The sequence below is a fragment of the Gracilinanus agilis genome, chromosome 1, assembly GCF_016433145.1.
Source record: "Gracilinanus agilis isolate LMUSP501 chromosome 1, AgileGrace, whole genome shotgun sequence".
Taxonomy (NCBI): Eukaryota; Metazoa; Chordata; class Mammalia; order Didelphimorphia; family Didelphidae; genus Gracilinanus; species Gracilinanus agilis.
This window is the reverse complement of record NC_058130.1, coordinates 111562083-111588654: the sequence shown is the minus strand read 5'-3', so window position 1 is coordinate 111588654 and position 26572 is coordinate 111562083. Positions and strand designations below refer to the sequence as shown.

General features: G+C 35.2%; 1 protein-coding gene across 1 annotated transcript in view; it reads left to right on the top strand.

Annotated features, from left to right (window-relative positions):
* CNTLN (centlein) overlaps positions 1–26572 on the top strand; it is a 427627-nt gene that overhangs the window by 145008 nt on the left and 256047 nt on the right. Inside the window, exon 7 of the mRNA XM_044677223.1 lies at positions 8952–9114. Within this exon, the coding sequence (XP_044533158.1) occupies positions 8952–9114 (163 nt within the window). The remainder of the gene's footprint in view (positions 1–8951; positions 9115–26572) is intronic.

The window sequence follows — 26572 nt, the reverse complement described above, 5'->3', positions numbered from 1 at the left end:
CACTCTGGTAGGGCCTACTGCTCCTGCCTCAGTTTGAGTAGTTTCCTGTTTGTCAAATTCGGTTTGGGAAGAGCTATCTGTGGTTTGAGTCTTAAGAAGTTTATTTTTTAATGGGAGGGAAGAAATGACCTGTGTGTATGTATATATACACATATATGTATATAATTATACAGGCTATATACCAAAGAAATACAAGGTGGTTTGGGAAGAATGGATCTAGCCCTGAGGGATCAGGAAAAGCTTAATGCAAAAGTGAGTTTTAAGGGATCCTAGTCTTTCTGGAAGGGATAGGCAAGAAGAAAGAGTGATCTAGGTACAGGGAGACAGTCAGAGCAGAGGCATAGAGGTGTGAGATGGAGCATTGTGTGCACAGAAAAGCAAGTAGGTTAATGTAGCAACAATCTTTTTTTTTTTTTAACACTTACCAAAGTTCATTTTTCTCACAGATGCATAGAATGTATAGAAAATTGTAAGAATATATGCTAAAGAGGAATGATAAAAAGGGACCAGGTTGCGAAAAGCTTTCGGTGTCAGAATGAGTGGTTTATATTTGATCCCATAGGACAGTGATGGGCAAACTGTTCCCCGCGGGCCAGATCCAGGCTGTAGTTTTGCCATTACTGTCTTAAGCAATTCCCTAATCACTATGCCCCCACATCCAGATGTAGTGATTAGGGAAATGCTTAAGGTAGTGATGGGCAAACTACAGCCTGGATCTGGCCCGCAGGGAATAGTTTGCCCATCACTGCCATAGGTAATAGGGAACCACTGGAATTTATTGATTTGGAGGGATGGTGGGGGATGGCCATGGTCAGATGTATATTTTAGGAAAATTACTGGGAGCTATGTGGCAGATGCATCCCAGTGGGGAAATATTGAGGACGTATTGCAGCAGTTTAGGTGTGAGGTGAACAGAGCCATAATAAAAGAGAACAGTAGATATACAGAAAAAATGACAAGACTTGGCAGCTGATTGAATATATGGAACAAGTGAGAATACTGAAATTATAAGCCTGCATGATAAGGTCTCCTTTGCTTGATCTTCATCCAGATTATACACATTAACTTTGTGAATCTCCTAAGCTCTGCCCTCATGTCCCTTTTTTCCCCTTGGTATTTTACTTGGCAATCTCATCAGCACCCATGACTTTAGCTATCATATCTGCAGAGACTCTTCCCAGATCTATATATCCAAACTTAATCTCTCTTGAGCTCTAGTCCCACATCACCACTGCTTTTGGGAGATCTTTAATGGGATTTTCCATAGGCATCTCAAACTCAGCATGCCCAAAACTGAAATACTTATCTTTATTCCTAAACCTTCCTTTTTCTCTACTTCCCTCTTGTTGTTCAGGCCACCAGGATCCTCCTACTTACACAGGGAACTTGCTTAACATATTCTGTTGTTATATCTTGTCAATATTCCCTTCAGAACATCTGTACATCTCAATCTTCACATACTTTGTGATCCACTACCCTGGGCTGCCTGCTATTTCTTATACATGTCACTCTGTCTCCAGATTCTCTGCCATCTTCCATTCCTGCATTGCTCTCCCTCCTCACTTTCACCTCCTGACTTTGCTAGTTTCCTTTAAGATTCAACTCAAATCTCACTTCTTTAAGGAGGCCATTCCTCATTTCCCTTTGTTGTTCTATGGGCTGCTAGTCCTTACCTTCAGAGATGATCTTTCTTCCATGCAGTATATAGTTTTTCTATTTTTTTTAAAGATTTCATATTGATACAATTTTAATAATTGTTTTCTGGTCTATGTTGCCTCTCTCCTTCTCACCCTTTCTCCCCTTCCTAAAGATGATAGGTAATGTTATAAGTTGTATTATCATGCAATACATATTTCCATGTTCATCATTTGTAAAAGAAGATACATACTGCTTTTACTAGAGAAAAATTCATGAAAGAAATAAAAATAAAGGATGGTATGCTTCAGTCTGCATTTAGACTCCCATCAGTTACTTCTATGGTAGTGGAATGCCTTTTTTTTGTCATGAGTCCCTTGGTGTTGGCATGGATCCTTGTATTGCTAATAATAGTTGTCATTCTCAGATTATCATCATATATTATTGCTATTCTGGCATACAACGTTCTCATGATTCTGCTCACTTCAGTTTGCATCAATTCATATACGTCTTTCCATGTTCCTTTTTTGTGATCATCTTGTTTGTCATTTTTTTATGGCACAATAATATTCCTCTACAGCCATATACCATGACTTGTTTAGGCTTTTCCCAATTGATGGACATTCATTTAGTTCCCAGTTCTTTGACACTCTAAAAATCACAGCTGTAAATATTTTTTTACAAGTAGGTTCTTTTCCCCTATTCTTTGATCTATTTGGGATTCAGACAAGATAATGGCATTGTTGGATCAAAAGGCAAGACCCTTTGGATAGGGTTCCAAATAGCTCCCCAGAATGGTTGGATCAACCACTGGGTTTTACATGTGTCATTGATCAGGACCTATTTCCATATTATTGATATTTGCAATAAGGTGATCATTTAGAGTCTACATCCCCAACCATATTCCCATCAACCCATGTGATTAAGCAGTTGTTTTTCTTCTGTGTTTCTACCGTAATGAGGAAACTAAGACATTAGCACCCAGGCCGTCAGGCTGTGTCTAAAGACCTGAGAGTTCCATAATGGAATGAATTTGGGATTTTGAAAAAAGTAGTTGGTTTGACCAAGCTAGAGGGAAGGAGGTTTTTTGGCTGTGTGGGCCTGCTTTGCCAAATATCCAAGGGGCTGCCAGTGTAGATTGATATCACTAAGAAGAAGACACTCCAAGCAACAATCATGGCCTAGGTTGAGGAAAGGTCTGGATTATCTGTTGGTGGACAGCAGATAAAACTAGAATTAACTATAGTATAACTATAGTATAACTATAGTATTAACTATAGTATAACTATAACTATAGTATATAGTAAGTACTAACAAAGGATAGTTAGTTACTAACAAAATTAGCTAGTTATTTAGTTAATGTTTAGTTAGACTAATATAATAATATCATAGGGATAGTTTAGAATAGTTTAATGAAATATGAATAGTATTTGATTCAATTAAAGGATAAAATAAGGCTCTAATGTACACTGCAGTGCAGATACAACAAACATAACAAAATTTCATTACATGAAGAACATATAACATGCTACAGATCGCATATCACAAAATAATGTAAATAGATGTATAAGTGTAAATAGCATGTGTATATTATAAATTATATTATAGTGTAAGTATTGCATATATTTAAAGGGTGTACATATGTATATTTGATATGTATACTGTGTGTACATTTATGTATATATTGTGTATATATTGTATGCATGTATCATATGTATATATGTATAAAAGTAAATTCTGTAAATAATTTGCTATTGAGTTGCAAACATTTAAATGTAATTTGCATAGGTGAGTTTGATGTTTTGTTAAACTTTTGATGTAAAAACTTATGCAATGTTGTGTTAAATATGTATTTTCCAGAAACTGTTTGCATTTATTAGTTGGAAGAATATTTCTGTATTAGAATAGGAGTTGTGTTTGATGTCTGTTTGGGGTTTTGTGTTGATATTTCATATTTATTGTTGATTTTGTTAATTTTGTTGGAAATTTTGCATTGTTACTTGTTATTTTGTGCTTTGAACTATGTAACTGTTCAATGTATTTTTCCCTTTCCCTTTCCTTGTTAAAATCCCTAGTGTAGGGTAGAGTAAGATAGTGTTAGATAGAATAGAGTTAGTGTAGGTTGTTTGGTATTTTGGGTTAGAATTTTAGTTTAATTTGTAGTACACAAATACCCAAATATTGTGTGGAATACTATTTTGGCTTCATGCAAAGGGAGGAACTTGTAATGAGGAAACTAAGACATTAGCACCCAGGCTGTCAGGCTGTGTCTAAAGACCTGAGAGTTCCATAATGGAATGAAGCTGGGATTTTGAAAAAAGTGGTTGGTTTGACCAAGCTAGAGGGAAGGAGGTTTTTTGGCTATGTGGTCCTGCTTTGCCAAATATCCAAGGAGCTGCAAGTGTGGGATATCACTAAGAAGAAGATACTCCAAGCAACAATTGTGGTTTAGGTTGAGGAAAGGTCTGGATTATCTGTTGGTGGACAGCAGATTTATCTACCTTATTTCCTAGAGTCTGTTTTGGATTAATTGGCTGTTTATTGGACTTATTCCTGGTTCCTGTGGCATCTATGATCATCTTGGAGCATCAATGAACCAGTTTAGATTTTGATAGTCATTGTCATTCTCTTCAATGAAATTATTAATTGTTTCTATGATTTGTTCTTTAACCGATTTTGGAGAATCTTATTATTTAAATTCTAATTTTTGATTTGCCTCTCCATGTACTTTTACTAATTATTATTTTTATTGCTTTATGATCTGAAAAATTGCATTTATTATTTCTGCTCTTTTGCACTTGTTTTCCATGTTTTTATGCTCTTGTTAATATGGTCATTTATGTGGATGGTTTTCCTAATATTGAACCATCCTAGCATTCCTGGTATAAATTCTTCATCTTTGCCTTCCTGGTCATGTCTTAGTACATGGTCAGTCTTTGTTAATATACCATATGCTGATGAAAAGAAGGTATGTTCCTTTTTTCCCTTTTTTCCCCCGCCACATATCTATTAACTCTAATTTCTTCCAAGATTTCATTAACATCTCTTACTTCTTTCTTATTTATTTTTTGGTTTGATTTATCTAGATCTGATAGAGGAAAGTTCAGGTCTCCCACTGGTATAGTTTTACTATTTCCTCCTTAAGCTCTAATAGTTTCTTCTTTAGAAATTTGGATGCTATACCATTTGGTGCATACATGTTGAGTACTGATATTTCTTCATTGTCTATACAGTATTTTATCAGGATGTAATTACTTCCACTATCTCTTTTAATCAGATCTATTTTCACTTTGGCTTTGTCAGATATCATGATTGTGACTCCTGCCTTATTTTCCTCAGTTGATGCCCAATAGATTTTGTTCTAGCCTTTTACTTTTACCCTGTGTGTGTCTACTTGCCTTGTGTGTTTCTTTTTTTAAAATAATTTTTATTTTTTAGAAAAGTTATCATGGTTACATGATTCATGTTCTTACTTTCCCCTTCACCCCCTTCACCTCCTCCCCCCCCATAGCCGCTGCACATTTCCATTGGTTTTCACATGTGTTATCAATCAAGACTTATTTCCAAATTGTTGATAGTTGCATTGGTGTAATAGTTTCAAGTCCCCATCCCCAATCATGTCTGCCTCAACTCATGTGTTCAAGCAGTTGCTTTTCTTCTGTGTTTCCACTCCTATAGTTCTTCCTCTGAATGTTGGTAGCGTTCTTTTCCATAAGTCCCTCAGAATAGTTATGGATCATAGCATTGCTGCTAGTACAGAAGTCCATTACATTCGATTTTACCAAAGTGTATCAGTCTCTGTATACAATGTTCTTCTGGTTCTGTTCCTTTCACTCTGAATAAATTCCTGGAGGTCTTTCCAGTTCACATGGAATTCCTCCAGTTTATTATTCCTTTGAGCATAATAGTATTCCATCACCAACAGATGCCACAATTTGTTCAGCCATTCCCCAATCAAAGGGCATACCCTCGTTTTCCAGTTTTTTTTGCCACTACAAAAAGCGCAGCTATAAATATTTTCGTACAAGTCTTTTTATCTATGATCTCTTTGGGGTACAAACCCAGCAATGGTATGGCTGGATCAAAGGGCAGGCAATCTTTTATAGCCCTTTGAGCATAGTTCCAAATTAATTGCCATCCAGAATTGTTAGATCAGTTCACAACTCCACCAGCAATGAATTAATGTCCCAATTTGGCCACATCCCCTCCAACATTCATTACTCTCCCCACTATCATTTTAGCCAGTCTGCTAGGTGTGAGGTGATACCTCAGCGCTGTTTTGATTTGCATTTCTCTAATTATTAGAGATTTAGAACACTTTCTCATGTGCTTATTGATAGTTTTGATTTCTTTATCTGAAAATTGCCTATTCATGTCCCTTGCCCATTTATCAATTAGGGAATGGCTTGCTTTTTTTGTACAATTGATTTAGCTCCTCCCATGCAAGAATATAGTCAGTTTTGCTGGGTAATTGATTCTTAGTTGTAGACCCATTTCTGTTGCTTTCTGGAATATCATATTCCTTGCCTCCCAGTCCTTCAATGTAGATGCAGCCAGATCCTCTGTTATCCTAACTGTGATTCCATGATATCTGAATGACTTCTTCTTAGCTACTTATAATATTTTTCCCTTGATCTTATAGTTCTTGAATTTGACTATAACATTCCTGGATGTTGTCAGTTGGGAATTGTTGTGGGTAAAAGAAGGATGATGGGAGAAGGTAGGGAAAAGGAAGGGAAGCTTCCAGCCCTGTTAGGGAAATTAACCTAAGCCCTTTACAGGTGGGCTTTGGAGCAGAACAAAATCAGGCTAGACTCCAGGGATATTTAACTGGATTTATTTTAGGGGTTAGGAAAATAAAGGTTTGGGAAAGCCAGGGAAAACCAGATCTATAGCATCTAGCTGGGACCAAAGCTCTCAGGGGCAAAGGGCTCTCCAGAGAAAAAGGCTCTCCTCTGTTCTAGGGGAAAAAGACTCCAAAACCCACGCTCTCTTTTCTTTTTTATACTTTCTCAGACACCTCCCACAATGGAAGTGGTAGTTGTCTGAGGAAGTTGAGGAAGAGAGTCTTGGGAGATGTAGGCTCCCAGTGTTTAGATCCATTCCAATATGCACAGAATTAAATGCAGGAGGTGATCTGTGGATTCTTTCAACGTCTACTTTTCCCTCTTGTTTGAGAATGTTGGGTCAGTTTTCTTTGATAATTTTCTGTAGAATGATGACCAGGCTTTTGCTTTTGTCATAATATTGTGATAGTCCAATAATTCTTAAATTGTCTCTCCTCAATCTATTTTCTAGGTCTGTATTTTTATCAATGAAGTGTTTCATATTTTCCTAAATTTTTTCATTCTTTTGTTTTTGTTCTATGGATTCTTGCTGCCTTGTGAAGTCACTTGCTTCTAGTTGTTGGATTCTAATTTTTAAAGACTGAATTTCATCCCTGGCTTTTTGGTCATCCTTTTCCTTCTGGTCTGATTTTCTTTGTAGGTCATCTTTCATCTTCTTTGCCTCATTTTCAAGCTGTTCAATTCTGACTTTCATGATACTATTTTCTTGTTTTAGTTCATGTGACTATGTTTCCATTTTACTTATTTTGCTTTTTAAGTTCTTTTCCCAATTGTCTTTGCATCTCTTAATTGTTTTTTGAATTATGTTTTCAGTCCTTCCAAAGCCTGTGTTGAATTCACTGGAGTTTCTGTGTTTTTCTTGGTTTTCCTTGGTCCTCCTCTGTTTCATTTGCTTTTTGTTCATTTCCTGGATAGAAGGTGTCGATTGTAAGTTCTTTTTCTATTGTTTACTCACATTTTTTCCTTCTTTCCCTCCCTGTAATTGGCTGTAATCTTGCTCCTCTGATTATTTTCTGGATATGTTGGTTCGGGCTATTCTGTCCTGAAAGGGCTTTTTCTCTGCTCTGCTGATTGACTAGGTTAGGCTGATGTATTAATGAGCCCAGATGTTAGGTTTTCCCCATCTGGCAGCAGAAGATGAAGGTATAGGTGAAGGAGTGGAGGCTAAGGGGAGCTGTGCTTCAGCCTTGTTACCAGGTATTCTGTAGTGATTGAAGCCTTCTTCCTCTGAATTTAGCTGGGCTCTCAGTCCAGTCAGTGGGGGAGGGGTATTGGAGCTTGAACTTACCTGGCCTCTGAAATCTTCTTATCTGCCCTATTGATAAGATTAAGCCAGTATGGAGTTGATCTGTGGAGCTGGATGTACTTTGCAGCCAAAACCTTGAGAAAGAGTGGGGGAGCAAGATGGAATATTTTGGCTGCCACTAGGCTGCCCTCTCTGTGCTTCTTTTTCAGCTGCCTCCCTGCCACCTGTGTTCAACACCCTGAGCCTGGCACACCTGTGCCAGCAAGGCAGTCCCTCTGGAACAGAGCCCTTGCCCACCCAGAGGTTACAGCCATCTCCTAATTCTCAGCACTATACATTTGGGAGGGGTCCTTGGACCTTCCTTCTTCCTTTTCCTCAAACCTAAGAGTTCAAGAATTTAGTCTTTTTTTTGGTATACCTTTTAAATTGAATCTAGGAGGAGGGTCCCTCAGCTCTGTCCTGTTGTTAGATTTGATTTTTTGTCCCCTTGAAGCACTTTGTTTTTGATTGGTATGGAAGGGTTTCCAGAGAGGTCTGAACTTTTTCCATGTCTAAGCAGTCATCTTGATTCTGCCTCCTGAGTTAAGAGATTCTTATGGGGTGTTGGGTATTGGGTATCCCATTTGAAATGCCTGTTGGGCAATTGGTGATAGTATTTTCGAGCTTATTAGAGAGTCTACAGTTATGCACATCTTAGAATCATTCGCCTAGTGAAGTATATTAATAAATAACTTGATAAGTTAACCTTTATATAGTACTTACTATGTTCAAAGCACTGCGATTAACACATAAAAAGTTAATCACAGAGTATACAGTAAAGTTAGTGATCAGGTATTTGAATTCTAAAAGTATTTACTCTTGAAGTATTATAAAGTGATAGATTATATTGGTGGTTGTTTCTTGATATTAATCAACCACTAGCATTAATTCAACTCAATTTTTGATACTGAAGTATTGATTTAAATGCATTAAGAAGGTCAAGAATCAGGGCTTTTATATCAAACTATAAAATAAAATTGATAAATATTGGGCTTCAAGCGTCATAGATACTTTATCAATATTTTATTGGTATATGTGATATGTTAAATATTTTGCCTATCATTAAGGTTGCTTGCAGTAAGATTTATTTAAGTAAGAAATTTAAACTAAAATGTTAGATGAACACAGTTACTTAACTGAGATTATTATTATTTATGCTTCTCTTTTTTGCTTTCTTTGCATAGGAAAGAGTTGCAGGAGTTGCAGAATCTTTACCAACAAAACAGTGAACACACAGCACAGCAAGCAGAGATGATCCAGCAACTTCATGTTCTCAATATGGATGCCCAACAAGTACTGAGAAATCAGGAAGATGCCCACACAGCTGAAAGTATATCCTATCAAAAAGTATGCATTTATTATCAAAATTTTTTTACCAAAATGATCATAACAAAGATCATTAAGATTTTCCAAATTTCAGTGTCATTTTGTGTCCTAAGAATAACCCTTAATATATAATAGAGGCAAGGAATGCTACAATTTGTGGGAAATGACTGAAAGATGGTGATTTCACTTCATATGTATTAATGGCATATTATGAAATCTACTTGGGTTTTATCCCTTATGGCCAGGAACCATTCTTTGGGGAAAATATGAGGACTAATTTTGTCAAGTAGAATTCCCTTTTGTGATTAGAACTTTTGGAACTACAACTTTATTTGAATAGAACCAGGAAATATGAGCCATTATATTAACTACTCTCACTAATTTAGATATAGTCTTAAATAGGAAACATTTAGTGGTGCTGTATTTTGGATTGATAGATTTATTGAATTTTTCTCACCATATTTAGGAAACATTGTAACAATATTGAATAGTGAAGCAAAATGCTAGAGTCAAGACCTGGGTTTAAAATCTTGCTTCTGACCCTCCTCTTATATAACCTTTCTATGCCTGAGGCCACTCCCTTAAATCGACTGAGTTGCTGAGAGGTTGAGATCTATATCTAGAGAAGTTTCTGTTGTGGCTATGTTGATTAAATTATAATTCTTTTACATATTCCAGAGTTTGTGTGATAAAATTTTAGGTAATGAATTGACTCAGGAGTTGTGCCATTCATGTAGACTTCAATATAGAAAAATAATTTGTGGTTTATTATCATTCATTTTAATTTGGGGTTGTAGTATCCTATTGGTCTTCTGGTTTAATAATGGATGGTTAAACTGAATTATTTGTCTTTTAGTGACTTTTATTTTTTGTCAGCTTCAACTCCCAAATAGTTTTATTCACAGAGCTTTAAGAAATTGGCTCTGTAATTTAAATATACTGACATTAAGTGACAATGTTATAATAATGTAGTTGAAGTATTAAGAATCCTATCTTTCTTCAAATTAATAGGTTTATTGTATTTTGAAGTGAAAGGGAATCTTGGATATCGTTATGTTCCATTCTGCTTTTAGAGAGAAGGAAACTGAAGGCCAGATAAAGGTTGAGAAACTTGGTCAAAATCACAGAAATAGTTGAGCTAGAATTAAAACTTTTTACCACAAAGATAGAACTCTTTCCACTATACTGTGCTAGTAGTATTTGTGATCTGCTCAAGGATTTGAGCAAAAACAATTTATGATAGAATTTATCCACATTCATACTAAAATAAATTTATGTATTAAAAAGTCAGCTTAATCTACAAAGAAATAGTATACAGGCCATCTCTGACCTAAATTCTCCTAAATTATAGGTATTCTATATATTCAAACTGCCACCAGAGAGCTAATGGTAGCCACAGGAATTCTGTTTCCTTCAGTGGCAGATTATAATAGTATTCTTATTCCTTCCTTTCCTATCTGTACTGACTAATTCTTGGTAGTTCTATCCATTTATACAATCCTGTTTGAGAAATTTATGCCCTTCATGTCATGCAAATCATTGTGCTAGTTGTTGGGATAAGGACAAAAATGAAACAATATTTACTTTCAAGAATATTACATTTTGCTACATACAAATAAATGTAGTACAAAGTAGCACAATGCATAAAGTGCTAGGCCTGAATTTAAAAGGACATAGATTCAAATTAGGCTTAAGACATTTGAAAGATGTGTGACCCTGGGCAAGTCACTTAACCCTATTTGCCTAATTTGCCCTTGATAAGGGGATCAAAGATTTCATGGAATATATGGCATTTTGATTGAGCCTTGAAGGAAGACACAAATTCTGAGAGGCAGAGATAAGGGGAACATTCCTGTTAAAAGAGACACCTGACATTTTATCTCCATCTGTGATTTTAAGCTTAAAGCCAATCTTATATCTTTCAGTTGCTAGAACTTTTGTTTGTCATTCTTTCCCTATCTCAGCTATTGGAGGGAGAACTCATCAAGGAGAAAGACTCAGTGTCTTTGCCATTCTTCTTTCTAAATACCTATTTTTGTCATGCCATAACAATAAACATTCATTTTGAAAAAACATGGTAGAAAAGCATAAAATAGTTGTAATAGTTTTTATCCTATCATAGAACTTTGACAATTTTCTTGGTAATTTTTAATTTAATTTAAATTTAGATTTTTAATTTAATTTAAATAAAAAAACTGTACTTTTTCCATCAAGTTTTCAGACTGGAATTGATGGTTTGTTATTGTTATAGGGGAAAAAGAACTCTATCAATTTAGATCAGCCACTGTTCTGTAATGCTTAGTCTTAGGATGTTGATTGGGGTTCTGAAGGTTAAGAAACTTGCCCAAAGATGATTTTGAACCCAAGTCTTCTGGACTCCAAGGCAATCTTGGAGTCCAGAATGATCCCCTGCTTCTCAATGTAGTAATGTAAAGGAACTAAGTACATTAAATAGAATGGGACACTGAAACAAAAATTAAGCAGAAATACCAAACAAACAATTATAGGTAACTAAATATGTTTAATTATATCTCTGTGTGTATTTCTGTATTTTCTACACAATTTTATTATCATTAGTGAAATTGTCATTCTCTTTCCTCCTTAGGAATAATTTCAGTTTTTTTCTCCCTCCTACATTATTCAGCATTACTTATTGTTCTATCTTCATTTTCTCTTGGAGCCAGCCTATATGTCTACAGCCATTAACCCAGGCCCCTATTGAATTATATAGTAGGCTTCTGCAATAGCCTCTTATTTGGCTTAATTCCTTCTACTTTCCCTCTATTTTTTTCTGTTCCATCATATATATATATATATACCTGCTAGAATAAGATTCAGAAGCCTTTTCATCTTTTCATAGAATATCAAGAATTGAATCCTCCTTAGAGTATATCTTGTCCAGCCCATGCCTGAACAAGAGACCCTTCTGTAATATACCTGAGAAGTGATCATCCACTTTTTGCTTTGACATCTTCTAGTAAGGTAGCTTAGTGTATCTACTTGTTGATTAGGTATTCAAATTAGAAAATACATGTAAAGGTCTTTGCAAATCTTAAAGCACTATATGTTAGTTATTACTAGAGTAATTATTGGCCACACCTTTTTCCCAAATACTTTCTGCTTCTTGGTTTTTTGTGGCATTTTATTCTGCTTGTATTTCTACCCATTTGACTGAGTTTCTTTATAGGATCATCATCTGTATTCTGTTGCTTTTTACCATTTACCATTTACCATTTTACTATTTTCTAAGGCACATACTAGACTCTTTTCTCTTTTGGTACCTCCTCTTTTCATAATCTCTTTGGTTCCCATAGATTCAATTGTAATCTACTTATTGATAACTTCTAACTCTATACTTCTAGCCATACACTTCTCATCTGAGTCTTTGTCCTCCAGATCCAACTGCCGATTATACATGGCCAACTAGAATTCCATAGGTACCTTAAATTCAACGTATCTGGAATGTAATGTATTATCTCCTTTCTTAACCTTATACAAACTTCAACCTTCTCTATTTTATAGGCCCCCAAATTCTAATAGTCCCCTAGGTTTGCAGTCTCAGAGTCTTCCTCCATTCTTTACTCTTTCCTTACCCAACCATATTAAGTTGCCAAGTCTTATCTGATTCTGCTCCCACAACTTATCTCTCTTATGTTGCCTTTTCTTCATTCAAATGACAACTACAACATTTCAGGTTCTCTTCTTTTACTTGCCTACCAAGTAGACTCATACTTGGTCTCCTTCATTCTGGTTGTTTAACATTGTAATCGTCTAGTAAAAATTATAGAACTTCTATTTTCTTTCATAAATGTCCATACTTTTTATTTCCACAGTGACTACTTTTTTATTCATAAATTCAGAAATGTTGTTTACAGAAATTTGTAGCTATTTGTGTTACTTAATAAGTTACTTGTTCTATTAGAAAACTGATCTCTTATCAGGAAGATTTAGGGTTAAATCCAGTTTCTAGCATATAGAGGCATACCTCATTTTGTTGTGCTGCTCTTTATTGCTCTTCATAGATACTGTATTTTTAGCAAAGTGAAGGCTTGTAGCAAACCTATGTTGAACATGGCTGTCAGCCTCATTTTTCTAATAATTTGTGATCATATTATTTCTCTGTTTCAGATTTGTTAATTTTTGCAATACTTTAGACTTTTTCATTATTATAATAATGTTATGGTGATCTGCAATAAGTGATATTTGATGTTACTGTTGCAATTGTTTTGGGGCACCATGAACCAAGCTCTTATAATATGGCAAACAATTGATAAATGTGTATGTTGTGACTACTCTACCAATTTTCTGTTCTTGTCTTTCTCCCTCTCCTTTGGCCTCCCTATTCCCTGAAAAACAACAATATGAAAGAATATTACATAAATTCGGTTGATAAAGCAGTAGTAAGTTTTGAAAGGATTGACTTCAATTTCAAAAGAATTGCTACTATGGGTAAAATTATATCAAACAGCATTGCATGTTACAGAGAAATCTTTTGTGAAAGGAAGAGTCAATCAGTATGGGAAACTTCACTGTTGTCTTATTTTAAGAAATTGCTATGGCCACTTCAACCTTCAGCAACCACTGCCTTGATCAATCACCATCCATCAGCAGTGAGGTAAGATCTTCCACCAGAAAAAGATTGTGATTCGCTGAAGGCTTAGATGATGGTTAGCATTTTTAGCAATAAAGTATTTTACATTCAATTATGCACATTTTTTAAATTTAATACTACTGTATAAATTCTTAATAGAATACAGTATGGCATTGATGGTCTGGAACCTAAACCACAATATATTTGAGGTATACCTGTACTGTTGTGTCTTTGAGTAAATAATCATGAAAGTATGACTCAATCTTTCCCTGTGCCTAAAGTTGATCAAAGTATGTCCCAGTTTAATCTATTTTCCCCTCCCCATTTGGCAGTAAGCCTATGGCAAATCTGGACAGCATACTAAAAGCACCTTTCCAACAAAAGTCTGTACAGTGAAAGCTATGCTTTTTCTAGTAGCAATGTATGGCTATGAGAATTGGACTATAAGGAAAGCTGAGTGTTGCACAACTAATACTTTTGAATGTGTTGTTGGAGAAGACTTGTGGGTCCCTTGGACAGCAAGGAAATCTAATCAGTTAATATGAAGAAATTAATTCAGACTCTTCACTGGAAGGTCAAATTCTGAAGCTGAAATTTAAATACTTTGGTCACATAATGAGAAGCAAGGACTCCGTGGAAAAATTCCTGATTTTGAGAAAGATTGAAGACAATAAGGAGAAGGGGATAGCAAAGAATGAGATATATACATAGATAATGTCAAGGAAACAATGAATATGATGTTGGATAGACTTCAAAAGATAGTGAAAGGGGGCAGCTGGGTAGCTCAGTGGATTGAGAGCCAGGCCTAGAGACAGGAGGTCCTAGGTTCAAATCCGGCCTCAGACACTTCCCAGCTGTGTGACCCTGGGCAAGTCACTTGACCCCCATTGCCTACCCTTACCAATCTTCCACCTATAAAGTCAATACATAGAAGTTAAGGGTTTAAAATTAAAAAACAAACAAACAAACAAACAAAAAGATAGTGAAAGATAGAAGGGTCTGACATGCTGTGGTCCATGGGGTCATCATGAGTTGGACAGGACTGAATGACTAATAAATAACAGCAATAAAGTGAAGATTTAATAAGTTCTTATTAGAGGAAACAAAACAGAAGGTGTGGCTATTTAGCATGGACAAGAGAATGAACTTAAAATTTAGTAATATTTCACTTCTCCAGCATAAGTGATTAAAGAATATAAAGAAGCTATTCTCAAAAGAATTTCAAACTATTAGCATGAGAGAAGGCTCCAAATCACTATTAATAAGAGATGTTCAAATCAAAACAGTTTTGAGGCTTAACTTCATACCTGCTAAGCTAGCAAAGAAGACAGAAGGTGAGAATAATTAATGTTGAAAAACTTGTAGTTGATACTAATTTAAAAATTATTTGAAGAAACTAACTAAAATTTCCATATTTTGTTCATCTTGTACTCCAAGAAGGGAAATCTACACAAAATACTTATTGAATATAGTAACCTAGTCTTTGATAAACCCAAAGATCCAACCTATTGGGGAATAACTCACAATTTGACAAAAACTGATGTGGAAACTGGAAAACAGTGGGTCAGAAGCTATGCAAAGACCAACATCTCATATGATACCTCATGATAAAGTCAAAATGGATACTTGATTTAGAAATAAAGGGGAGATTCCATAAACAAATTTGAGGAACATGGAAAAATTTACCCTCCAAACTTATGGATAATGGAAGAATTTATGACCAAACAAGACAGAGAGAACATTACAAAAAATGAAAATCCAAGATTAGAAGGGAAACAAGAATTTTTTGGGGAAATTTCTATAGCAAATGTCTCTGACAAAGACTTAATTTCTCAAGTGTATGGAAGGAGACCTGAGTTTTACTTATAAGACTATAAAGTATTCCCCAATTACTTAATGGTCAAATGACACAACAGGCAGTTCTCAGAGGAAGAAATTGCTATCTTTAGTCATATGAAAAAAAATGATCCTAACTAAAATTAGAGAAATGCAAATTAAAGCAACTCTGAGAAAGCACCTCACTCTTATCAGAGTGGCTAATATGGAAAAAAAGGAAAATGATAAATGTTGGGAGAGATGTAGGAAAATTTGGAGACAGATAACCCTGGTTTTTTTTTAATTTTTTTAGAAAATTTTTCCATGGTTAAATGCTTCCTGTCTTTTCTCCCCCCAACCCAAACCTCACCCCCAATGCCCCCACCCCGGTAACCAATGTGCATTATCACTGGGTTTTACATGTGTCATTGATCAAGACCTTTTTCTATATTATTGATAGTTGCACTGGGGTGGTCATTTAGAGTTTACTTCCCAAATCATGTCCACATCAACCCATGTTTTCAAGCAGTTGTTTTTCTTCTGTGTTAACTCCCATAGTTCTTCCTCTGAATGTGGATAGCGTTCTTTCTCATAAGTCCCTCAGAATTGTCCCGTATCATTGCATTGCTGCTAGTAGAGAAGTCCATTACATTTGATTTTACCACAGTTTATCAGTCTCTGTGTGTAATGTTCTCCTGGTTCTGCTTTTTTTCACTCTGCATCAATTCCTAGAAGTTGTTCCATTTCACATAGAATTCTTCCAGTTCATTATTCCTTTGAGCACAATAGTATTCCATCACCAGCGGATACCATAATTTGTTCAGCCATTCCTGAATTGAAGGGCATACCCTTGTTTTGCAGTTTTTGCCACCACAAAGAGTGCGGCTATAAATATTTTTGCACAAGTCTTTTTCCCTATGATCTCTTTGGGGTATAAACTCAGCAGTTCTATGGCTGGATCAAAGGGCAGAGAGTCTTTTAGTGACATTTGGGCATAGTTCCAAATTGCCATCCAGAATGGTTGGATCAATTTACAACTCCAGTAGCAATGTATCATTAGTGTCCCGATTTTGCTGAATCCTCTCTAACATTTATTACTTTCCTATACTGTCATGTTACCTAATTTGCTAGGTGTGAGGTGGTACCTCAGAGTTGTTTTGATTTGCATTTCTTTGATTATAAGAGTTTGAGAACACTTTTTCATGTGCTTATTGATAGTTTTGATTTCTTTATCTGAAAATTGCCTATTCATGTCTCTTGCCCATTTATCAATTGGGGAATGGCTTGATTTTTTTGTACAATTGATTTAGCTCCTTATATATTTGAGTAATTAGACCTTTGACAGAGGTTTCTGTTATAAAGATTTTTTCCCAATTTGTCAATTCTCTTCTAATTTTGATTGCATTGCTTTTGTTTGTACAAAAAACCTTTTAATTTAATGTAATCAAAATTATTTATTTTATATTTTGTAATTTTCTCTAACTCTTGCTTGGTTTTAAAATCTTTCTTTTACCAGAGATCTGACAAGTATACTGTTCTGTGTTCACCTAATTTACTTATAGTTTCCTTCTTTATATTCATGTCATTCACCTATTCTGAATTTATCTTGGTGTAGGGCATGAGATGTTTATCTAGACCCAATCTCCCCCATACTGTTTTCCAATTTTCCTAGCAGTTTTGTCAAATAGTGGATTTTTGTCCTCATAGCTGGGCTCTTTGGGTTATCATAGACTGTGTTGCTGAGTTCACTTACTGTAAAAAGGAAAAATTAGGGTTTTGGTTGGATTAAATATTTAAAGGGGTGGTCACCATTGAGTTGAATAAATATAAATTCTAAAATTATTTTAGTAATTTATAAAATATAGGAGAGAGTGAAAGTAGAGAAATGAGAAGAGGGCAGAATAAGAGATCTAGCTAGAGTTGGCTACGGCTGGGCCTGACCAGGGCCTGAGAGGAACCTCTCCACCCAGCTGCCAAATTGATTAGTGATTGATTAGCCAACTCTAGCACCCATAGTTTAGTATAGCTATCCCCAACATGACTTTCCTTATCCTGGATCCTACCCCTTAGAGTTTATTAGAATTAAAGCCTTGAACTAAGTTAAGTGAAGACTGGTGTCATTCTAAAGAGCAATTTAATAGGGAAATATTTGTTTAAATCATGTTCAGCCACATTATCCGACCTCATTACCAATCAATCTCATTATAAACCCTTATCTATTAACCCAACCCCAAGCCAGGTAACCAGAGGAGCTGTGTGGATTAATATGTAGCTTCTCACTCCATCACTTTGGCTTGGGCACTGTAGGCCCATCCCACAGAAGCACCCTCCACTCCCACCCCATTATAACAGTTGATATGGTCAATTATGTGAATGATTTTCCTAATATTGAATCATCCTTGCATTCCTGGTATAAATTCTACCTGATCATAACGAATCACCCTCATGATTACTTGGTGGAATCTTTTTGCTAGTCTATTTAAGACTTTTGCATCTGTGTTCATTAAAGAGATTGGTCTATAGTTTTCTTTTCTGTTTTTCATCTACCTGGCTTTGCAATCAGTACCATATTTGTGTCATGAAAGGAATTTGGTAGAACTCCTTCTTTGCTTATTATGTCAAATAGTTTGTATAGTATAGGGATTGGTTGTTCTTCGAAGGTTTGATAGAATTCACTTGTGAATCCATCCGGTCCTGGGAATTATTTCTTTTTTTTTTTTTACTTTTTTTTTTTAAACCCTTAACTTCTGTGTATTGACTTATAGGTGGAAGAGTGGTAAGGGTAGGCAATGGGGGTCAAGTGACTTGCCCAGGGTCACAGAGCTGGGAAGTGTCTGAGGCCAGATTTGAAACTAGGACCTCCTGTCTCTAGGCCTGGCTCTCAATCCACTGAGCTACCCAGCTGCCCCCCTGGGAATTATTTCTTAAGGGGTTCTTTGTTGGTTTGTTCAATTTCTTTTTCTGATGTGGGATTATTTAAGCATTTTATTTCTTCTGCTGTTAACCTAGGCAATTTATATTTTTGTAAATATTCATCCATTTCACCTAGATTGCTATATTTATTGCCATATAATTGGGCAAAATAGTTTTTAATGATTGCCTTAATTTCCTCTTCATTAGAAGTGTGGTCTCCCTTTTCATCTCTGATACTGTTAATTTGGTTTTCTTCTTTCCTTTTCTTAATTAGATTGACCAGTACTTTGCCATTTTATTTTTTTCAAAGTACCAGCTTCTAGTCTCATTTATCAATTGAATAGTCCTTTTATTTTATTAATTTCTCCTTTAATTTTTATGATATCTAATTTAATTTTTGTCTGGGAATTTTAAATTTGTTTTATTTCTAGTTTTTTTATTTGCATGCCCAATTCATTGATCTTTGCCCTCCGTAATTAATTAATATATGCACTGAAGAGTATAAATTTCCCCCTAAGTACTGCTTTGGCTGCATTCCACAGATTTTGGTAGGATTTCTCATCATTGTCATTCTCTTTTATGTAATTATAAATTGTTTCTATGATTTGTTCTTTAACTGATTTTGGAGAATCATATCATTTTTTGACTTGCCTATTTGTGTACCCTTACTAATTATTATTTTTATTGCATTATGATTTGAAAAGGTTGCATTTATTATTTTCTCTTTTGCATTTGTTTGCCAAGATTTTATGCCCTAGTTCAAGGTCAATCTTTGTGAATGTTCTATGTGCTGCTGAAAAGAAGGTGTTTTCCTTTTTGTCCTTATTTATTTTCTCCACATAAATATTAACTCTAATTTTTCTAGGATTTCATTCACCTCTCTTACGTCTTTCTTATTTATTTTTTGGTTTGATTTATCAAAATTTGATAGGGGAAGGTTCAGGTCTCCTACTTGTATAGTTTTACTATCTTTTTTTTCTTCGAGGTCTGCCAGTTTCTCCTTTAGAAATTTGGATGCTATACCACTTGGTGCATACATGTTGAGTACTAATATTTCTTTATTGTCTATAGTGCCGTTTATCAGGATGTAATTACCTTCCCTATCTCTTTTAACCAGATCTATTTTTACTTTGGCTTTGTCAGATATCATGATTTTAACTGCTGCCTTCTTTTTCTCAGTTGAAGCCCAGTAGATTTTTCTCCAGCCTTTTACTTTTACCCTATGTATGTGTACCTGCCTCATGTGTGTTTCTTATAGACAACATACGGTAGGATTTTGGTTTCTAATGCACTCTGCTATTTGCTTCTGTTTTATGGGTTGAGTTCAGCTCCTTCACATTCAGAGTTATGATTACCACCTGCGTATTCCCCAACATTTTGATTCCCTCTCTTTGTCCCGCTTTCTTCTTTCACTATTTCCTTCTACACCAGTGTTTTGCTTTTAATTAGTCCCCCTAATGCCCTCCCTTATTTTACTTCCCTTTCTTCCCCCTCTCTTCTTATTTCCCTCTTATTTTTCTTTTGGGTTCTTTTAAGCTATACCCCCCACTCTCCCTCTTTACTATTGCTTCCATCCCCACCAGTCCATTTGTTACCCTTCTACTTCTCTATACGGCACAAATGAATTCTCTGCCCCAGCAGATCTGATTGTTCTTCCCTCTTTGAGTTAATTTCAATGCATGTAAGAATTAAGTATTTCCTGTCTCTTTTTCTTCTAGTGTATTGGTCTTCTCCCCTGCTCCCACCATGCTCTTTTTATGGAATATACATTTACTCCATTTTGTCTTTTTTCCTACTTCTCTTAATATTAATTTCTATTTTTAACTCTAGTTTTATATATATTTATATATACTTATGCATATATATCTTGACATTGTATCCTATACAGTTTGTCACTGTTCCCGTTAAGTGTACTTCTTCTAGCTACCCTGATGATAATAATAATTTTTAAGGGTTGCAAATATCAGCTTTTCTTATAGGGATACAAATCATTTGGTTTTTTATTTTTTCCCCCTTTCTTAATTACCTTTTGGTGATTCTCTTGAGTTCTGTGTTTGGACATCAAATTTTCTGTTCAAGTCTGGCTTTTTCTTCTTGAATGCTTAGAAGTCTTCAATTTTATTAAATGAACATCCTTTCCCTTGCAAGAATATAGTCAGTTTTGCTGGGTAGTTGATTCTTGGTTGTAGACCCACATTCCTTGTTTTCCAGAATATTATATTCCATGCCTTCTGGTCTTTCAGTGTAGATGCAGCCAGATCCTGTGTTATCCTAACTGTGATTCCCTGGTATCTGAATGACTTTTTCTTAGCAGCTTGTAATATTTTCCCCTTGGTCTGGTAGTTCTTGAGTTTGGACTTTAATATTCCTTGGAGTTTTCAGTTGTGGATAAATATAGCAGGTGATCCGTGGATTCTTTCAGTCTCCACTTTTCCCTCTTATTTGAGGATGTTGGGTTAGTTTTCTTGGATAATTTCCTGTAGGATGATTTCCAGGCTTTTTCTTTTGTCATGATGTTCTGGTAGTCCAGTAATTCTTAAATTTTTCCTCTGAGATCTCTTTTCCAGATCTGAGGTTTTTCAGTGGTGTTTCATATTTTCCTTAAATTTTTCATTGTTTTAATTTTGTTTTATAGAATCTTGCTGCCTTGTGAAATCATTTGCTTCTAGCTGTTGACTTCTTATTTTAAAGGCTGAATTTCATCCCTGGATTTTTGGTCATCCTCCTTCTGGTTTGATTTTCTTTTTAGGTCTTCTTTCACTTTCTTTGCCTTGTTTATAAGTTGATCAATTTTGGCTTTGAAGACACTATTTTTTTTTGTTTTAGTTCATGTATTTCCTTTGTACAATTGTCTTCAACCTCTCTTAATTTTTTTTGAATTGTATTTTGAGTTCTTCCAAAGTCTGTGTCTAATTCACTGGAGTTTCTATGTTTTTTTTCTTGGAGTTCCTTGGTCTTCCTCTGTTTCATTTGCTTTTTGTACATTTCCCAGATAGAAGCTGTCGATTGTAATTTCTTTTTTCTTTTTCTGTTGTTTGCTCATATTTTTTCCTTCTTTCCTCTCTGTAATTGGCTGTAATCTTTCCCCTCTGATTATTTGCTGCATCTCTGGGTTTGGGTTACTTTGTCCTGAAGGGGTTTTTCTCTGCTCTGCTCATTGATTAGGTTAAGCTGATGGTTTTAATGAGCTCTGATGTAAGATCTTCAACAGAAGTTTGTAGCTACTTGCTCTGAAGTCTATGGGAGAGCGGTGTTGGAGCTTCCCTGCCCTCTGAAGACTTATCTTCCCTATTCATTGGATTAAGCCAGGGTGGAGAAGAGCTGCAGAGCTAGATGTACCCTGAGACCAAAACCTTGAGAGAAGGGGATGGGACAAAATGGAGTGTTTTCCCTGAGACTAGGCTTCCCTCTCTGCCTTTCTCCTCCAGTCACCTCCCTGATGTCTGTGTTCAATGCCCTGGGCCTGGCACCACTGTGCCAGCAAGGCCCTCCCTCTGGATTTGCACCCTTGCTGGCCCAGAAAGTTCAGCAACTGCTGGAGACTCAGCATAGCATGTGGGGGAGGGGTTCTAGGATCTTCCTTCTTCCTTACCCTTAATCCCAACGGTTCAAGGATTCAGGTTTTTTTTTTTTTTTTTTTTTTTTTTTTTTTTTTTGCGGGGCGTATCTCTTGAGCTGAGTTCAGCAAGAGGATCCCTCAGCTCTGTCCTGTTGTTAGATTTGGTTTTATTTCCCCTTGAAGCACTTTGTTTTTTATCTTGGTATGGAAGGGTATCGGAGGTCTGAAGTTTTCCTGCGTCTAAGTTGCTATTTTCCCAGAATCCCCTGACCAATGCTCTGTTGATGGAATTTTGAAATGATACACCCATTCTGGAGAGCAATTTGGAATTGTGCTGAAAACTATGCATGCTTGTTGACCCAGTAATACTACTGCTAGATCTCTTTCCCAAAGACCAGACATAAGGGAAAAAGACCCATTTGTAAAAAAATATATTCTTGTAAAAATTATATTTTAGCTGCTCTTTTTGTAGTAGCAAAGAATTGGTAACTGATGGAATATTCAGGAATTGGCAAATGACTGAACAACAGTATATGTTTGTAATGGAAAACTATTGCACTATAAAAAATGATGGACAGGATGAGTTCAGAAAACCGTGGAAATGTTTATGTCAACTGATGCAAACTGAAGTGAGCAAAACCAGGAAAACAGTTTTTATGGTAAAAGAAATAATGTACAGTGATAAACTGAAGGACTAAAATTATCAGCAAAACAAGGTTCGAAGAAAACCTCAAGGTACTCATGATAAAAACAAAACAAAACAAAACAAAAACAACCTGCTATTCACAACCAAAGAAGGAACTGCTACAATCTGATTATAGATCAAGGCCCTTCACTTTATTTCCTTCATGAATGTTTTATTATATATGTGATATGTATCTTCATTCACAATAAGGGTATTATGGAAATATGTAGTGCACTGATATAACCTATATCAGACTATTTACTGCCTCAGGGAGGTCTGGGAAGGGAGAAAGAGAAAGAATTTGAATCTCAAAATGTCAAAACCATTGTCAAGAATCATTTCTATGTGTAAACAAAAAAATTAAATTCTGTAAAAAAGGAGTACATTTTACTAGAGGTGGACTCCTGGTAAACCAGAATACACTAAAAGAAACCAGTGACTTTTCAAGAAAGAAAAAATATAACAAAAGCAAAATATTGAAAAAGAAAAAATATAAGATATGGGATATAAAAAATAGCTGACTTGGAAAACAAGGAGAGAGAATTTTTAGCAATCATATGATTTACTGGAAACTGTGATTTTAAAAAAGATTTGAAACTATCAAGAAATCATTGATGAAAACTGCTTTGATTTATTGGAACTAGTGGGTAACTAGAGAAAAAAAGAATAAATATACTGATCTACTCTTGAAAGGAACTTTGACAGGAAAAGTCCCAATAATGTAAAGCTCAAATCCAGAATTTCTGTATCTAAGAAAAAAAATACATAAGAGTCAAGAAAGAAACATTTCATACTAAGGAAATACAATTAGAATCATGTGTGACATGGCAGCTAATATTAAAAAACCAGGAGATATTTTCCAAGTTAAAAAGGTAGCCTTATGACCAAGACTAACTTACTCTGCAAAGCTGAGCATAGTTCTATGGGGAAAAAATAGACTTCTAAATGGAAGAAAACTTTTTAAAGCATTTCTAAAGAAAAGGCCATAGCTAGGTAATTACTTTAAACACAAAGCCAGATAAACCCAGAAAGGTAAATTTATTTGTATAGTTGCAAAGATATATATGATGGTTTACTGTTAACAATTTAATAAAGAAAAAATATTTCTTCAGAATGTTGATATCTTTAATATCTACTAAAATGTTAAAATAATAAAAACAGAGATCAATTGATTCAGTTTTGAGGTTTTGAAGGAAGTAAAGATTATGGTAATGTTAAAGGAAGAATACACTTAGGTAAAAAAAAAGAATTTTTTGTCCTTCATAGTTTAAGTGTGTAAGAAAGGATTCTTGAACACAGATACAAAGACATACAATTTGTTGTGGAAATATATCAAAAAACCTAGGAAATAAGTGGGGATGGACTTGGTTAGAACAGGATTATGCTAAGGAAGGTATAGTCACACACAAAAAAAATCCTCCCTGATCCTGAATGGAAGGGAGAAAAGAAAAAAAAATAACCAAAATCTGTGCACTATAGGTGCAGTATTGGATAGGTGGGATGATGTTTTAGATTGTCTCTTAGCAAAAAATACATAAACATAATTGAATATTTTTGTTCCGTGAGAAATAAGAAAAGGGCTAATTTCAATGAATCCTACAAAGGAAGAGTTATTGCTGTGGGCAGTGAGCCAAACCAGAACAATTTATAGAAGAAAAAGAAAAGGTGGAACCAAGATAATGGGGAAACAGGCAAGAGTACAGCAAGCTCCGTCCCCAAACTCCAAACACCTAGAAAATGCAACAGACTAAAGCTTGATGGAGTTATTGAAGACAAAGGCAAATGTGTGTCTTTTTTCCCAGCTTACTTCAACACAGAAATCCTGTGTAGAATACCAGAAAAGGGCCCAACTAACAACTTTGTTGCTTCATATACAGCTCCAGGTTGAAAATGGGAGGACGTCCTATGCCCAGGTGTGGTAATTTAGGGAAACAAGTAGTCGTGGACACTATATTGTGTATTAGAGGAAAAAATGTAGAAACACCTAGTAGTTTTGTGGCTCTGAAACTGGAGTAGAATGAAGTTTCAGTTCACACTTTTAATTTTGTCTGGTCTTTTGAGGAATAATCAGGAAAGGAATCCCAGACCAAAGCAAAGCCTCTATTTCTCTCTCTCTGAAACTAGAGCTCTCCAGCTGTCTAAGAAAAGCTGAGACCAGAGTCATTGTATAATGACTCAGATATAAACCCAATTCAGAGATTTGTAGATCTCAGTCTAGAGTAGCAGTGTCCAAACTTTGTCCTTTTCCCATTTTAAGAACACACAAAGCTTATAGGCACTCCAATCTGAGCTATCCTTGAGATCCTAGAATAATACAACACAATATTCTAGGAAACAACAATATGACCAACCTACTCTTTTGCTCCAGAATAGTGCAAAGCTTAACATAAAGCCTCAAGACAGGAAGCAGACTGGAAGACCGAGCAAACAAAAAAGAATTCCATCACGAAAGGCTATTGTGGTAATAGGGATGTTCAAGACATTTACAATTACTTTGAAACATCTACAAGCAAAGCCTCAAATAAAAACACAACATGGGTAGAAATTCAACAATTCCTGTAAGAGATTAAGCAAGAGTTAAAAAATAGAACTAATGATATTTTATAAATGAAATGAGAATGCTAAAGGAAAAAAGTGGGAAAAAATGAGAAAAATTGGAAAAGGAATTAACAGGTTGGCAAGAGGTACAAAACTGCTCCATCAACAAACTCCTTGAAAATTGTAATGGAACAAATATGACTGATTCCCTGAGATAACAGGAAATATTAAAAACAAAGTCAAAAGACTAAAAAAGTAGAAGAAAATGTAAGTTATGACAAAAGCAAATGACCTGGAAATCAATTTGAGGAGAAAAAATTTTAAAGATCACTGGATTACCAGAAAGCTATGGCCCCTAAACCTAAAACAAAACAAAACAAAAAGAGTATTGACATCCTTATTTTAAGAAATCTTAAAAGAAATCTAACCATACCTCTTAGAGGCAAAGGACCCAGTAGAAATAGACTCTCTAGTAATTTCCTAAAAAAAAATAAAGATGACTCTCAGGAATGTTATAGACAGAATCTGAGCTTCCAGGATAAAGAAAAAAAAATGTAAGCAGTAGGAATGAAACCAAGTACTGAGGAGTCAGCCACAGTCACATTCAAATGCTTATAATGTCCCCATCTTGTCTGCCAGTGTCAGAATAAGGGGAAGTAGAAAATAACATTGTATGTTTTCTCCATTACTTCAGACTTCTTCATAGTGTTCAACTTATATTAGTATGGAACTTCCAGATTTTCCTAATTTATTGTGATTTGAAAATTCTCACACCTTCTGTTTTTGTTTCTTCTAACAAGAACTTATTAAATGAATAGGTTTTTATCTCTCACCTATCTTTAGTTCTGCTGCAGTTGACATTTAAAAAAGAGTACAGAGTGCCATTCACATTTGATATCTACAAATGTAAGTGTATCTAGAGGGGGTTACATAATAGATTAAACTGAGCATACTTTGATCAGCTTTGAGCACAGGGAAGGATTGAGTCATACTTCCATAGAGACATATCTGACATATAGTTCCCCTTACATACAGATTCACCCACAGAATAATTATCTAGGGGTTTTATACTTAGCTAAGAAACAACAGTAATTGAAAGAATCAAAACAGCCCTCATAAGCTTTATTATCTTTCTATGTTTTTTTCTCCTTTCCCTACATTTCCATATTCATTGTATTCAAAGTCGAATCTAAATATGAACAAGAGCATGTCAGTATTCATACTCTGTGGACCATCTAGAAAATTTTGGTTGGTAATTATATGTTTTTATTACTTTTATGTACGTAAGATAATTAGAAGACATAGGTTGCTCTCATTTTGAATAGAAAGTTAGTTCACATGATTTGAATATTAACTGTATGTTAAATCATAGGTTTTT